Source organism: Pan paniscus, chromosome 8, assembly GCF_029289425.2.
Source record: "Pan paniscus chromosome 8, NHGRI_mPanPan1-v2.0_pri, whole genome shotgun sequence".
Taxonomy (NCBI): Eukaryota; Metazoa; Chordata; class Mammalia; order Primates; family Hominidae; genus Pan; species Pan paniscus.
The window spans coordinates 105,034,985-105,051,298 of NC_073257.2; the positions used below are offsets into that span (position 1 = coordinate 105,034,985).

General features: G+C 37.1%; 1 protein-coding gene across 22 annotated transcripts in view; it reads left to right on the plus strand.

The window, feature by feature from the left end:
- Positions 1-16,314, plus strand: part of EXOC6 (exocyst complex component 6) — a 257,578-nt gene that overhangs the window by 197,121 nt on the left and 44,143 nt on the right. For 15 of the 22 annotated variants that reach the window (XM_055093140.3, XM_055093143.3, XM_055093142.3 and 12 more), the window contains one exon: positions 15,161-15,234. In XM_055093140.3, coding sequence (XP_054949115.1) covers positions 15,161-15,234 — 74 coding nt within the window. The other 7 variants (XM_055093148.3, XM_055093152.1, XM_055093154.1 and 4 more) reach the window with 3 other exon arrangements.

Below are 16,314 nucleotides of genomic sequence, written 5' to 3' on the forward strand. Positions count from 1 at the left end.
TCACTGCAACCTCTGCCTTCTGGATTCAAGCGATTCTTGTGCCTCAGCCTCCCAAGTAGCTGGGATACAGGTGTGTGCCAACACGCTCAGCTAATTTTTGTATTTTTAGTAGAGACGGGCTTTTGCCACATTGGTCAGGCTGGTCGCAAACTCCTGGCCTCAAGTGATCTGCCCACCTCAGCCTCCCAAAGTGCTGGGATTATAGGCATGAGCCACCCTTGGCCTATTTTGTATTTACAACAATATCCCAAAGAAACACTTTTTTTTTTTTTACAAGTTTTTTTTTTTTTAAATTACAGATGAGGTGTAGCTGTGTTGCCCAGACTGGTCTCAAACTCCTGGCCTCAAGTCATCCTCCTGCCTTGGCATCCCAAAATGCTGGAATTAGAGGCGTGAGCTACTGTGCCTGGCCATTTTTATAAGCTTTTAAGCTGAAAGTAATTTTTATTCCCATTCCACAAATACTTTGAAACTGGTTTCTTAAGTTTCTTTAAAAGTTGTCTTATGAGATCATTCCAGTATGACATTGTCTGTGTAAATATCTTATATAAGCATTGCTCAAGACATTTTCATGTTACAGTAGTCCCTCTTAGCCACAGTTTTGCTTTCTGCAGTTTTTGTTACCTGCTGTATAGTACATTAAGACATTTTGTGTGTGAGAGAAAGATACCACATTTGCATAACTTTCATTACAGTATATTGTCGTATGTCCTCTGTTTTATTATTTTTGTTGTTAATCTCTTATTGTACCTAATTTTTTTTTTTTTTTTTTTTTGAGGCAGAGTCTTGCTGTGTCTCCCAGGCTGGAGTGCAGTGGCACAATCTTGGCTCACTGCACCTCTGCCTCCTGGGTTCCAGCAATTCTCCCGCCTCAGCCTCCTGAGTAGCTGAGACTATAGGTGCCCGCCACCAGGCCCGGCTAATTTTTTGTATTTTTGATAGAGACGGGGTTTCAACATATTGGCCAGGCTGGTCTCAAACTCCTAACCTCAGGTGATCCACCTGCCTCGGCCTCCCAAAGTGCTGGGATTACAGGCATGAACCACCGTGCCTAGCCCTGTGCCTAATTTTTAAGTTAAGCTTTATCATAGGTATATATGTATGTATGTGAAAAAACATAATTAATATAACGTTCATTACTATCTGCAGTTTCAGGCATCCATTGGGGGTCTTGGAACATATCCCCCATGGGTAAGAGGGGATTACTGTATTACATCTTTAGTATGGCTTCAAAATAACTAAACGATTAAACTACCTTTTTGGCATTTGATGTGTCTTCTAAATTAAATTTATTGCTCAAAGATGGAAATTACTGTTTGATTAGACAAGTTCAGTTGTCTAAATCTTCTCCCTATTCTCTTACCTCTCTAGCCTATTGACATTTGGAGAAAGGCCCAAACACCCTGGAATCTTTGCCTCACTATCCTGCCATAGGATAGTTTCCACTTTCAGATACTCCTTTGGGCAGAGTTACTAGAGGCTCCTTTTAAAACTCTGATGTTTTCTTTAAGAGCTAGTCTCTTGGAAGAGACCAAGAAAGGTCCTGAGTATGAGCTATAACTCAAAAAAGCCTGGGGCCATTTGCAAGAGGGGTAAACCCTAGTCTGATGGGGGTTAAGGTCCTGGCACTGTAGATATGAAAAGGGAGAGACCGGGACTCCAAAGACAAACCACGGAAGACAACTCGGATTCCTTTAAGATTTTGCCTATGGTTGGCTCTACTTCTTAATACTTCTGTATTACCTTAATCATTACTTCTGAATACAGTAACATGCATTTACTACTGATGGGACAAAAAAAATTGATTAAAAATTTTTGTGTTTATTTCACTATCTCTGGTGTTCTATTTTCCAAAAGACATCTTTTTACTTAAGTAATATAGCATGGATAAAGAAGTCTTTCTGGTGCAAAAGAACCATCCACCCCTCAACTTCTGACTTTCAGTGATTGATATATAAATCGTTTAAAAAATGAAACTTAGCTTTCTCTAATAAATATGTTAAAAGAATTTTAAAAATAAGTTTTCATGTTAAGTATTCTTGTTTAAATCTGGAGGAAAGTAGTTCTTTAAATATACAAAGCTTATTCTCAATTTTAATGTAGTATGTATGCTTTCTGCATATTGGGGCAGGGAAAGGAGAAGAAAGGGAGGCAAGAAGAAAAATCTGGCTAGGTAGTAGAAAGGCTAGAGTGCCTGGTAAGTCTGTGAAGAGAAAAGGTCAGGATACCATGGAAATCAACTGGAATATGAAGAAGAGGAAAGGCAGGTAGTTCAGATGGGGAATCCTAGAAGCTAAAAGATCATTGAGTTTCTTCACACACCTGTTAATAACATAGACATGCTCACACACTCCTCCATCTTGAAATCCTTTCTATAATAAACCTGCCAAGTAATTGTCCAGCCATTCCTTGAACATCCAATTTGGGAGATTAAATACTCTTCAGAAAATACATTTCCATACAATACATCACTCTGTCAATCTCTCACACTGAACTGAAACCACTTTCTCTCTAAATTTCTCTTAATAGACCTAGTTATACCTTAGGGTTAGAGTCACCACCAGTCTATATTGTGTTTTTGTGCAAATTAGAAAAGGTGTTCTCAGTAAAAGGAAAAAGCCCTCTAGAGCTGCCTGCCCCCTTTATCTGAATTAGAGAAAGTTACTATTTTCCCATCTGGACTTGGCCCCTACGAAGGCACATAGCTTATCAAATAAAACATTAGCTGGATTTAGCTCTCTCCTTCCCATTTTTCTCCTCAGTTGGGCACCTGTGTATAGAAAGCAGCCTGACAACTATATCTGAAGTTTGGCTTAGGGTCACACAGGAAAAAACAAATCCTTATCCACAAGCCAGTTACATGAAAACAGCTCTTACATCTCTCTAAATCTTCTGAAGGCCAGACATCAATAATTCCTTATTCTTATTCTTCTTATGTGATATAGTTTTAGATCCAAAAATCTTCTCTGAACAAACTGGTTTAACTATCTTCTCTTTCATATCTGATACCCCAGATTAAATATAGAGATACTCAGGTGTACAGAACAAGTATAATTATGTAGCTTTGCTATCAAATACATTGTTTCATATTCTATAATTGATTAATAAAGCCAAAACTGTTAAACCTTTTTCAGTAGCTAGAATATACTTCCAAATCATTGAAGCTACAGGATTCTATTATCTCTGTGTATTCCTCCCCCCCTTTTTTGGTGATTGCTAAGCTCTGTTTTTCTTATCCTATATATATGTGGTTGGTTTTTATTTTAGAATTTTAAGGTTATCCCTAATAAATTTTGAGATGTGTTCCATAACTAGCCTGTTGAGATCTTTTTATATCAAAAGTTAATATCTGTGGATTTGTAATAATTCTTTCTACATATTTAACAAAGTCATTAGCAAAATATTGAACAAAACCTGTTATTCATATCCTTAGATACAGAACATCAATATCCTGAGATACAGTACATCATCAAAATGTGGTCCCCAAATGAGCAGCAATAGCATCATGTGGGAGCTTGTTAGAAATGCAAATTCTTGGGCCCCACCTGCTGAATTGGGAACTCTGGGGATGGGGCCAGCAATTTGCTTGAATAGACCCTCCAGTTGATTCTGTTGCATGATAAAGTTTGAGAACCGCGGTATTACATGGACCTCTCCTTTGTATCTATTTAGGTCAATTATTCAGAACCTTATGAGTACCTTAAGATTTCTCAGCCAGTTGCTAATCCTCTGATTGAATCTAACTCACAGTTTGGCATCTTGCTTCATGTTATGAGCAGCTTCTGTCAGAAGCCTTGCTAGCATGAAGAGTTAATAACAGCAATTGAATTTTCCTTATCTACCAGTCTAATTACCCTTTCAAATAAGAAAATGACATTACTCGGATTCGTCATAAATCCGTATTGACTCATAGTGATCACTTTCTCTTGAAGACTCTCAGAAATCTTTACTTAATAGCCTGTGATTGGTTCTCAGGATTAACATAAAATCCTGCTAGTCTGTGATATGCTAGCAAGAGAGCCATAGTCCAAGGAAGTCCAGTAGCAAGGATCAGGAACTCAGATTGGAAATCATGAGCCACCAAAGAAATGCTGGGCAACTCAGAAAAGGTGCTTAAATCATAAAATTTAAGCAATAAGAAGTGAGTTTCATTTACAAGATTGAAATATAAGCACCAACAATGACCTTTATTCTGTGCTAGATTTTCCTTTTATTTGGTTTAATCAGAATCCAAATGTTTATTTTCCCATTCTTGTTACTCTGTGAAAAACATCATACATGTATTTCCTCGGCCTCAAAATGTCAATCTGCAGGTAGAAACAAATAGCACATCTAGATGTAGTGGGGGAGGTGGAAAGGTGGAAATAATTCAGTTACTGACAAATTATTCTATACCATCATTCAGCCATGTACTTTTTGTTTTTGTTCGTTTTATTTTTCTGATGATGAAGAAGAATTAGCATTGACCCATCTATGTGCTCATTTGTTTTTTGAAACAATGTGTTGATGCTCTTTTTTTTGGTATTCCTTGTGACGGGTGACACACGTACCTGTGAGTTAAATTAGCTTGAGCTAAAATTTCAGTCTGTAATTATGAAACAGAACTTTTTCCCATGTTAAGTCAACTTCTTTATAGGAAGATTCATTTGTGCAAATGTTTAACGAGAACCTATTATATGTTTGTTATATACTGGGAAATCAAAGATAAACTTCAAAGATTTCATAGTCTGGCTGGGTACGAGACAGGTACATAACTGTAATAGAGCATAATTAATTATTTATAGAATATGTATTATTTGTAGAGAGGGGGCAATTAATTCTGTATGCTGTGGGATTGAGAAGATTGACTATGACCGAAGTAAAATTTGAGCTGGGTAAAAAGTAAAAATTGAGATGGATAAGATTTCACCAAAAGCAGGGAAGGGCATTCTGAACAGCGGGAATGAGACAGGCAAAAGCACTGTGATAAGACAATGTTTAGGGAATCTTCAAATAATCATATGTGGATGGACTACAAAATGGAGTTTTTTAATTAGGACCATGACATGATTAAATGTGTGTCATAGAATGTTAACTCTAGTGTCATTTGGAAATTTGTACTGGAATGAGGGAGAGACTGAAAGCAGGAAGACCTGTTAAAAGGCTGTTGAACTTTTCCATGTGAAATACAAAAAAAGCTTAACCTTCATCAGTGGGAATGGAGAGTATGGATTCCAGGCATTTTGGAGGAGGGAATACATAAAAAGAGTGAATGAGTAAAGGTACAATTTGATATGATTTAACCATCCAGGATGGATAGTTTAATTAAATTCAACATAGAAGATTTGAAATTGCAGGTATCTTACAGAGTGCTATGCTCATAATAAAAGGTCTACAGATGTTTATTTATTGACTAAATTAACAAAGTAACAAATCAGGAACTCTCTGTAACCAACACTGGTCTCTTCTAGAGTTCTACCTTTGTCGTCAGAAAGTTAAGACCCAGCTGATACTGCTGTATTTCAACTCAAGACCATTTAACTCCTTGATCTAAACAAAACTAATCATTATTTCTTTCATAAAAATTCTTCACATATTTGATGACTGAAGAATGACCTTTTAACTTTATCTTTCTGAGCTAAGTAGTTATTTTTTAAAATGTTTCCTTGTAGGGTATTTTCACATGCCTTTTTGTAAATTTTCTTTGGATCTTTCCTGTTTTTCTACTTTTTTAACCTATGCTTGGTCAAAGTGGATACAATGTCTAAGTTCAGGAATATAGAATTATATGAACTTATATAGAACTTTTCTTTTTTAAATTGCTTTCAGATCAGTCTTAAGATGGTCTGAGTACATGTCAGGAAGTTGAGACCTTGCTTCCAGTCCTGGCTCTGCCTCTAACTTGAGCAAGTTGGCTTGGACAAACCCTTCAACCATCAAGAGGCCTAAATTTTTCCCATAACACATGGAATTTGGAATTGATAAATGTTTCAAGATAACGTCCTGGTTCTGAGATTCAAAGGCAGCTAAATGTTAAGACATTGAAGAGTGTGGGGCTTTGAAGTCATATATTAATTATGTCTTCATATCTATTATGTGCATGGCATTGAGGGAATACAGTGGTAAGCAAAACAGAAAAGGTCTTTACCCTCTTGGAGTTTAAGTCCAGTGGGGAAACAGTAATTAATAACTTCATTAATAAATATGACTATAAATTGTTAAACTTTGTAAAAGTATATGGTATGAGAATACTAGGTAGGATCTGTGTATAAATGTAGAGGTTAACTTTTGGTTAATTTGACCATAACCATAATGCTAGTATAACTGCATGTTTGGAGACAGTCAGGAAGATAACCAGGAATACATACTTGGAAATTGCAAAAATAGCTCCCTCTGAAAGCTACATTGAACCTTTGATCTTAGTATAAATTTTGTATAAGTTCAAGATAAATGTCTTCTTATTTGGAGGAGCATTTGCCAAGGTATGAGAATGATGTTCTGAATCAGTGTATGTACTTTGTTTTATATTTATTAAATACTTATTATATATTGGGTACCAATATAGATACCTTATAGATATAACCATATAGAAGAAAAGATTAATATGTCCTCTAAACAAGTTCTTACAAAGGTGTCACAGAAATTCTTCATATTACTAAGAAAATACAGACTATTTCCAAAGCATCAGGCAATCAGAAAGACCTATTCTATATTTGAAGTATCCAGAGTAGGTCTAGAATACATTTTAAAATTCATTCTGCCCAAATGTCTAAGTTAGGTTATTAGCTCCTAAGGGTTTAACATCTGAAATCTGTAGGTATTAGAAAAGGCATTAGAATAGCTCCAGATTAAAGAGTGCTGGCACCTATTTCAATGGTGAGTTATTGGAGAGTAGATAAGTTTCTTAATGTGAAAGCCTTGGTCTTTCTTAATTTTTGGATTAAAAACTTAACCTGCTGGGCACAATGGCTCATGCCTGTAATCCCAGCACTTTGGGAGGCCACGACTGGAGAATCGCTTGAGCCCGGGGGTTCGAGACCAGCCTGGGCAAAATAGGGAGATTTCATCTCTGCAAAAAAAATTAAAATTACTCAGATGTGATGGTGCACATGTGTAGTCCCAGCCACTCAGGAGGCTGAGGTGGGAGAATTGCTTGAGCCTGGAAGGTCAAGGCTGCAGTGAGCCATGATCATGCCACTGTACTCCCGCCTGGGTGACAGAGTGAGACCCTGTCTCAAAAACAAAACAAAACAAGAAAGCTTAGCCAAAAAAGAAAAAAAAAAAAAAAAGAATGCTGTTTATAGAGTTTTAGCAACTATGACCTCTAATTCTAGCCTTGAAAAAGGGCTGTGCCCCATAATAAAAGTATTAAGGCAAAATCATCTGGATGGTAAGAGAAGAATATTTCAGTGCCTTTTTAAAAAGTAAGCTGGATGCTGTTACACTGTTTGGATACCTGAATTTGTTCCTGGTTTGGATACCTGAATTTGAACCTAACCTATTTGATGGAGGATACTTTGCCCAGGTTTAATTCCAAGAAATGGAGAAAACTAGATACTACTTTATATAAAAATGAGGTGATGAAGGTAGAGTAACAGTTGGTCCTCGAGGTTTGCATCCCACTGTTGCTGACCGCATGCAGCAGAAAATACATCTAAAAGCCAAGAATCCTAACTCTCCTGATTCCCAAGCATAAGTTCTTCACCACCAGAAAAACCACTAGATGGTGCTCTTAGTCATTCCTTCTAACGACACAGCTGGTTCACATGGGATACTTTGTTTGCCTAATAACAAAGTTTGTTAAACAAAACTTGAGTTCTTACTAGCTACTTTAATATTCAGATCTAGATAGAAATGAAATTACAAGAAGTATCTTCAAATAGAATGAATATTGGCATTCATATTCAGCCATTTATTTAGTTACAGAATTATTCCATTTTATATGCACCTGTGTGGTCATTTGCAAGCAAGATCTTAAAACTTTAGCTTAGCCTCCTCCCCTTTCTTTCAATCTTTTGTCAAGCTTCTGATGTGTTCCCTCTTATGACTCCATGGGCCCTTTTTCTCCCCCACCCTCTTTACCCCCTGACAATTCTACCTACCCTGTATGGATGTTTTCTATATCTACATTGTAAACAATCTACATTCTCTGCCTTATGATAAAGATAACTGTCTGCCTAGAACAAGATTTTTCAAGGACTTCTGAGTTTAATTCCCTCTGAGTTTAATTTCAGAGTAGGTTTTATATTTTCCAGTCAAGATAAATACTTATGGCCTGACATCTTGGCAATTTTCCTTCCCCCCTCGTAACAAACCCTTTACATTTTGCGTAGATCCTGAGGGGAAGGGCCTGTTTTCCTACTCAAAAAATATTTTTTGTTATATATACAAATAACTCATGTTTTGCCTACAGGTATTCTTTGTTCTCTTAAAACTTCATAGATTGCTGGCTGGGCGCAATGGCTCACACCTGTAATCCCAGCACTTTGGGAGGCCGAGGTGGGTGGATCACCTGAGGTCAGGAGTTCAAGACCAGCCTGGCCAACATGACGAAACCCCGTCTCTATTAAAAATACAAAAAAATTAGCTGGGTGTGGTGGCACATGCCTATAATCCCAGCTACTCTGGAGGCCGAGGCAGGAGAATTGCTTGAACCCGGGAGATGGAGGTTGCAGTGAGCCGAGATCACACCACTGCACTCCAGGCTGGGCAGCAGAGCGAGACTCCGTCTCCAAAAACAAAACAAAACCCAACTTCATCGATTGCCAATTTGGAAGATAGTTTTGTTATAATCACAGCTTACCCCGCATACATTATTTTTTGTTCCCACTTTCATCTAAATTGATTCAAACTAATCTTCTTCCAAGTTAGGCTGATATAGCAGAGTTTTACCCTATTGTTATAATATACCTTCCCAATAAGATCAGACACCTCCTTCTCTAATCTAAGAATATTTGAAAACTTGGAATCAGGCTGGGTGCGGTGGCTCACGCCTGTAATTCAGCACTTTGGGAGGCCAAGGTGGGCGGATCACCTGAGGTCAGGAGTTTGAGACTAGCCTGAGCAGCATGGTGAAACCCCTTCTCTTCTAAAAATACAAAATTAGCAGGGCCTGGTGGCACATGCCTGTAATCAAAGCTACTCAGGAGGCTGAGGCAGGAGAATCTCGCTTGAACCTGGGAGGTTGGGGTTGCATTGAGCCAAAATTGTGCCATTGCACTCCAGCCTGGGCAACAGAGTGAGACTCCATCTCAAAAAAAGAAAAGAAAAGAAAACTTGAAATCATTTATTATTGCAGAAAATAAGAGGAAATGAATATCCTGAAGTTATTTTGTTTATTAAAAAGGAAATAGTCAAATTGGAGGCATTAAGAGAAAAAAAGATTTGGAATCTCTTAAAAAAGAACACTTTATAGTCTGGAAATGATTTTTACATATCTTATTGGGAAACCAGGATCAATGTGTGTTATTTAAAAATACCCTTAAAGGCATGGCTAAATGACAAAAACAAAGACACCATAATAAGGGGGGAAGTGGGCATTATTGTTTTTAAAATTTTAAAGATGGTCCAAGGGAGGAGAATTAGGAATCCCCCAAATATGACAAATTATATACAAAATGAGAATCTGGATGAGCCAAAAAGTAATTTGATGATAGTACTTCTAGAGATTTCAAAAATTAGTCATCAATTCTTTAAAAATTTAAAAGATTAAAATTGACCCCATGAATTATTGGGACCATAGACAATATTAGTAGAAATGATTTGTATTACTATTTATTCATTCAACACACATTTATTGACTGTTTCCTAGGTGACAGGCATGGTGTATGTAACTACTTCCCAGGAGCTTCTTGTTTAGTGGAAGAGCTCATGATTTAGTTTTAATTGAAGAAACTATTAGGAGTATTCTCACCCACCCTAAATTACTTTTATATAAATACACTAAGTGTATACAGTTATGTTCTTGATTTGCACTGTTAAATAAATACATATGGCTAGGAAATTTAAATTAAGCTGGATGCAGTGCCTCATACCTGTAATCTCAGCACTTCGAGAGGCCAGGGCAGGACGACTGCTTGAGGCCAGGAGTTTGAGACTGGCCTAGGCAACATAGTCCCCCTGTCTCTACAGAAAATAAAAAAAATAACCAGACATGATGGCACCTGTAGTCCCAGCTACTCAGGAGGCTGAGAGGGGAGGATTGCTTGAGCCCAGGAGGTTGAGGGAGGCTGCAGTGAGCTGTGATGGCACCATGGCACTCCAGTCTGGGCAACAGAGTGAGACCCTGTCGCAAAAAAAATTAACTAAAATAAAACCAAAAATTAAGTTTAGCATGGATATTACATTTCATTATTGCAGAACATTCTCTTGGACAGCATCATTCTAAATCTAATCAACAAGCTACATAATATATCACTATCCAATACTGGATGACATTCCTTAGAATTTATTTATTTATGGTTCTGTTTTTCTTCATTCATTTAAGAAACTTTCATTGAATACTCATTGTAAGTCAGGCATTGCGCTAGGTGATAAGAATGTAGAAGTGAAGTTACCGTCCCTGCTCTCAGGGAGTTCATGATTTAGTGGGAAGACCCAGACAGATAAACAATTACAAGGCAGCAAAGTAAGTGCTGAAGTTAGGCTGTGCACAGGAAGTTGCAGTGAGAACACAGAGAAAGGACATTAAGCCAACCTGCAGGGATAATGGAAGTCTTCCCAAGGAAGACGATGATTGAAGGATAAATAAGAGTTTACCCAGATGGAAAATAAGAGGAAGGATGCTGTAGGCAGAGGGATCAAAGCATCATGGAAAGAGAGTGGTATATGCATGGAAGTACAGGTAGTTTGGTGTGGTATGGAAACTAAGGTGCCCCTAGGGAAATGATGAGATGAGGCTGGCAGATAGACAAAGGCTAGATTGCAAAGGACCTTAGCCTTGTTTCATTTTAAGATGATGGGGAACTATTGAAGGATGTTAAACTGTGAGGTGGCACAAGTCACATCTGTGTAAATCCTACTGGAAGAAGTGGATGGAGAGGTTGCACCAGAAGCAGGGAGATCAGATAGGGTGTGTTTCAGTAATCCAAGCAAGAAATGATGATAGTTTGTACTAAGGTAGAAACAAATTCAGATTCAAGAGATATTTTGGGAAGTAGAAACAACAGGATTGACTGCAGTTGAGAGTTTTAAAGAAATAAAGGGAAAAATACGAAGCTGTGAATCAATAGCATATCATTACGAATGTCCTCTGTGCCAGATGATTATCAGATCACTAAATTGCCTTCTACCCCTAAAAAAATTTGAGAAAAAGCCCTGAGTGTTATAATCTAGTGAATTTCACTTCCATATTGATTAGATTCTTATGAGAGATGTGATAAAAGATGAGAGACTGAATACTTAATCAGATTCTGGATTAATGGAGTAAATGCCAGAAAACCTGAATTAGTTATATAATCCCGGGCAAGTCACTTTCCTTTTAATTTTTCTGCCCTATAAAATGAAGGACTCAGCTGGGTGTGGTGGCTCATGCCTGTAATCACAGCACTTTGGGAGACCGAGGCAGATCACTGGAGGTCAGAAGTTTGAGACCAGCCTGGCCAACATGGTGAAACCCTCTCTCTACTAAAAATACAAAAATTAGCCGGGCGTGGTGGCATACGTCTGTAATCCCAGCTACTTGGGAGGCTGAGGCATGAGAAACGCTTGAACCTGGGAGAAGGAGGTTGTAGTGAGCCAAGATTGCGCCACTGCACTCCACGCTGGATGACAAAGCAAGACTCCATCTCTTAAAAAAAAAAAAAAATGGACTCGGCAACTTTTAAACTGAGTCTTTAGGGGACTGTTGGACGTGTTTCAAAGAGGTTGTCTCTTTCAGTTGCAAGATTTTATGATCCATCATCTGCATGCCCTATTTACTCAAGTAAGTTATTGTGATGCTCAGAGCAGATGGTGTGTGAGAAAGTGCTTAGTAAAGTATAAAGTGCTATATAAATTTATAGTATCATTAATTTTGACATTGAGCTCTTTGGTTAAATGATAGTATCTTAAACAGGAACCTAGGGAGAAGAAAAATTATTTTAAGATTATTTTTAATGTAGAAAAATTCTGAGCATTAAGTAGATAATAACTATATGTCTAATTGAAATTGAGCTTATTTTTATGCCTGATAAAATGAGTCTCCCTGCATCATAGAAAGTCTTTATTTATGAGTATATGTGTATCTATCCATGGTGATGGTAGAAGCTATGGTAACATTTACAGCCTTGGTTGAGAACCACTAGGGATTTATGGGGTTTTTTTGTGACCAAAAAAAAAAAAAAAAGGCCAATAAAATGCTGGATGGTCCTAAGTATTTTTTTTTAAGACAAGATCTTGCTTTGTCACCCAGGCTGGAGTGCAGTGGTACGATCATGGCTCACTGCAGCCTCAACCTCCTGGGCTTAAGTGATCCTCCTGCCCTAGCCTCCCCAGTAGGTGGAACTACTACAGGTGCATGCCACCATGCCTGGCTAATTTTAATTTTGTTTTGTAGAGATGGGGCCTTGCCATGTTGCCCAGGCTGGTCTTAAACTCCTGGCTTCAAGCAATCCTCCAGCCTTGGCTTCCCAAAATGCTAGGATTTATAGGCATGAGCCACCATGCCCAGCCAAAAAAAGTATTTTTTTAAAGTTAGAAAACACCTTTACTTTAAACACCTTTTATGATTATAATATAAAAGGCTAACATAAAATAATATATTTTACAATGTAATATAAAAGGTATAATTTTGCTTATCGTTTTTCAGTTAAGATGTAATGATACTAGAGAAAGGCAACTCAGCTACCTAGGGCATAGTAGGGGGTAATGGTGATACCACTGTATGAAAGTATACCACTTATTGTCTAACAAGACAGTGATATGAATAAATTGTACTAAATACTGAAAAGTGTGGCTAGATTTGGTCACTAAATTTTGGTTTTCTAGAAAAAAGGGGTCTGAGAATGGTGAATTTAGTCACTTATCTAATGATCATAACCTAGCAGAGAACCAAGAACAAAGGGGGAAAAGTGGTGCATCTCTGAGTAACCAAAAGGTTACTCATTCTCAAAAGGTACATATGCTCAAAGGAACGTGTATAAAACCTATTAACCTTACTAGTAGGAGAGGCCCTTACTTAGGTTGTATTTGCTCTTACTTTAGACATAATTCTAGTAATTGATTAACTGGCTTACCTGCTCAAGAAGAGTAAAGATAAAATTAATAAGACAGATGAGGGAGAGAGTAGGGAGTAAGAATTCATGTTAAAACTACCAGGGAGAAGGCAGAAAAATTAGAAAAGCTAGACACAAAAACTCAAATAGCACAGCTTTTTAATAGAACAAAAAAAACAGCTCTTACTTCCATAACAGCCCTGGGAATTTTACTTTATAGAACAAAATGTATTCTTAATGGTGACCCAGAGAATTACGATACATTTTAGAATTTTGTAAAATATGCCTAAGATTAAAGAAAAATTCTGATGCTTAAAGCAAAAATTATACAACAGCAACATTCCCCAGAGATGCCAGATAAATTAAGCTGTGCAAATTTTCATTTATTAATTGTTTTTAATTGTTGATTTTGAGCCTTTCTAAACTATATTTCACACAGAATACACTAAATTTAAGAATTGCTTTTGTTATTCCAAGAACTATATAGGCTGAAATTTTAAATGGCTTCCAAAATTCTAGCTCAGATAAATTCACAAATGGAACACCTATAATGTTCTCTAAAAAAATCAGAATATCCAGCACTTTGGGAGGCCAAGACAGGGGTGTTGCTTTAGGCCAGGAGTTCAAGCCCAGCCTGTGCCACATAGCAATACCCTATCTCTACCAAAAAAACCCCCAAAAAAACAAAAAAATCATTAGCCAAGTGTGGAGATGCATGCCTGTAGTCCCAGCTACTTGGGAGGCTGATTCCTTGAGCCCAGGAGTTCGAGGTTGCAGTGAGTTATAATCATGCCACTGCAGCCTGGGTGACAGATCGAGAAAAAAAAAAAGAAGAAGAAAAGAAAATTAGAAATTAATGGGGTGGGAAAATGATTACAGGCATTCTTATCAGAGAAGCTTGCATGTGAAATGACAAGGTCTTTTTTATGAGCCAAGTGTTTTAAGTTTTTAAAATAACTAATATTGGAATTGTCTTTAGTTTAATTAAGTAAGCTATGTTAGTAGTATTAAAAATTTTAAACCACAAAAAATTATTGAAGGAATCTGTGGAAATTTTAAAAATTCTCGTTGAGATTTTTTTTTAGTTGAGGCATGAATCCTTTCTAAAAAAATCACTGGCCAAGCGTGGTGGCTCACACCTGTAATCCTAGCACTTTGGGAGGCCGAGGCAGGTGGATTGCCTGAGCTCAGGAGTTTGAGACCAGCCTGGGCAACATGGTGAAACTCCATCTCTACTAAAATACAAAAAAAATTAGCCGGCCGTGGCGGCATGCGCCTGTAGTCCCAGCTACTCGGGAGGCTGAGATAGGAGAATCACTTGAACCTGGGAGGCAGAGGTTGCAATGAGCCGAGATGGCGCCACTGCACTCCAGCCTGGGTGACAGAATGAGACTCCGTCTCAAAAAAAATAAAAATAAAAATAAAAATAATTAAAAGGCATGAACAGACATTCCTGCATCATCCTGATTTTTCTACTTAGAACATTTTACCTATTGTCTGCATGTAAAGTTGACTTCTTACCTTGGTGTCTGCCTTTTATTGCTATTAGCTAGAGGTGGGATTTTTTAATAGCACCTATTCTGTAGCAAAGCAAATGTTTCAAAATATGTTGACAGCCATGGAATTGGTATCATTTTTAAATGCTTCTACAGTCGTTCACCTAAGGCTAAAAAGGGTCAGAAAGCTTTACTTGATTGAAGTACGTTACTGTTAAATTTTAGTAAGAAAACCCTCCTAAATTTATTGTGATTAGGATTACAGTGATTAAATGGCAGATTAGAAATTTAAAATTATTAAAACACTTGAGGTAATGGATGTGGAGAACTTTCTCAGTAGTGGAAATTGAAGTTTATAAATAATCTTCATTTGAAATGATTATGTGTAAATATTATAATGCATTTATAATGAGTAGAAATTAATTTATCAGTTAAACTCTTGTATATTTTGTGATCTCATTTTTATTCTTTTTTTTTTCTTTCTTTTAATAGTGTTTGCCAGCTCTGAGCCTGTGCCAGGATTCCAGGGGGATACCCTGCAGCTAGCATTCATTGACCTCAGACAAGTAAGATATAATAATGTACTTCCCATTTGTTGCCCTCTAACTCTTGCCCTCCTCTCACTTTTTTTTTTAATTAATGCTACAGGAATGCCTGTTTGCCTTGAAACAACCTATCTTAAGAAAAATCCTTCCTTGGTAACTATGTATTTGGCACGTCTCTTTGAACCTGTAATGCATTCAGTACCTCAACTTCATAGAGCATTCTCATCAGTGAATATTCAATTTATTTAATAGTCATTACCTGCTAAGCACATTACTAAATCATAACTTTGTAGCTTGCTATAATGACACTTGATGTTCAAATTATTTCTTAATAATCTCATGGTCATATATGAAAATTGATGGTATTAACATTAATGTCAGGACCCAAGTTAAATGTAAATTATTACAACCTAGAAAGTAACCCCTTGCATAAAATTTTTTCAATGGTAAAGAATGCTATTTTTATAAATTTTCTGTTGATCCCAGAAAGAAGGATAAAATAAGTTTTAAAAATGTAATGAGACATTTACACAATTCTTTTCTGGCCACAATACTCTTAAGTGTAGTAACAAATATGGTCATTTAAAAACTCTGTTCATTTTGCTACTCTGACATCTCTATTGTCGTTTTATTTATTTTCTTCCCTTTTTCCACCTCTTTTTTTTTTTATTCTTTTCCTCCTCTTTTCTCTTCCTCTTTTTGTTTTTTTTAATTCCTATTATTAAGTAGCTTAATAAAGCTGGGGAGTCACAAGGGGGTCATAATAGGAAGGAGGATCCAAGTTAGAGGGCTCAGGAGTGCTGGAATAGACAGTAGGAGTGACTGTGGCCTTTGCAAGAAGAACCGTATGGAGATTGAATTAAAACAAAGCCACTGTGGTATCAGTCTATTAATGGTTCCCATTCCCTTTAGGGGATAGAGATGAGGCTTCATCATTGGTATGAACAGACTCTACCACAGTGATGTCTGGAGCAGCACCAGTTTGAGCAGTTAAGAAACTCTGACTTCAGTAAATGTTTGAGAATATAGATAATTCCAACCCAGTGTTTCCTAAATACTTATTGTCTATTATATATTCATTATTTGCAGAGGAAAGATGTG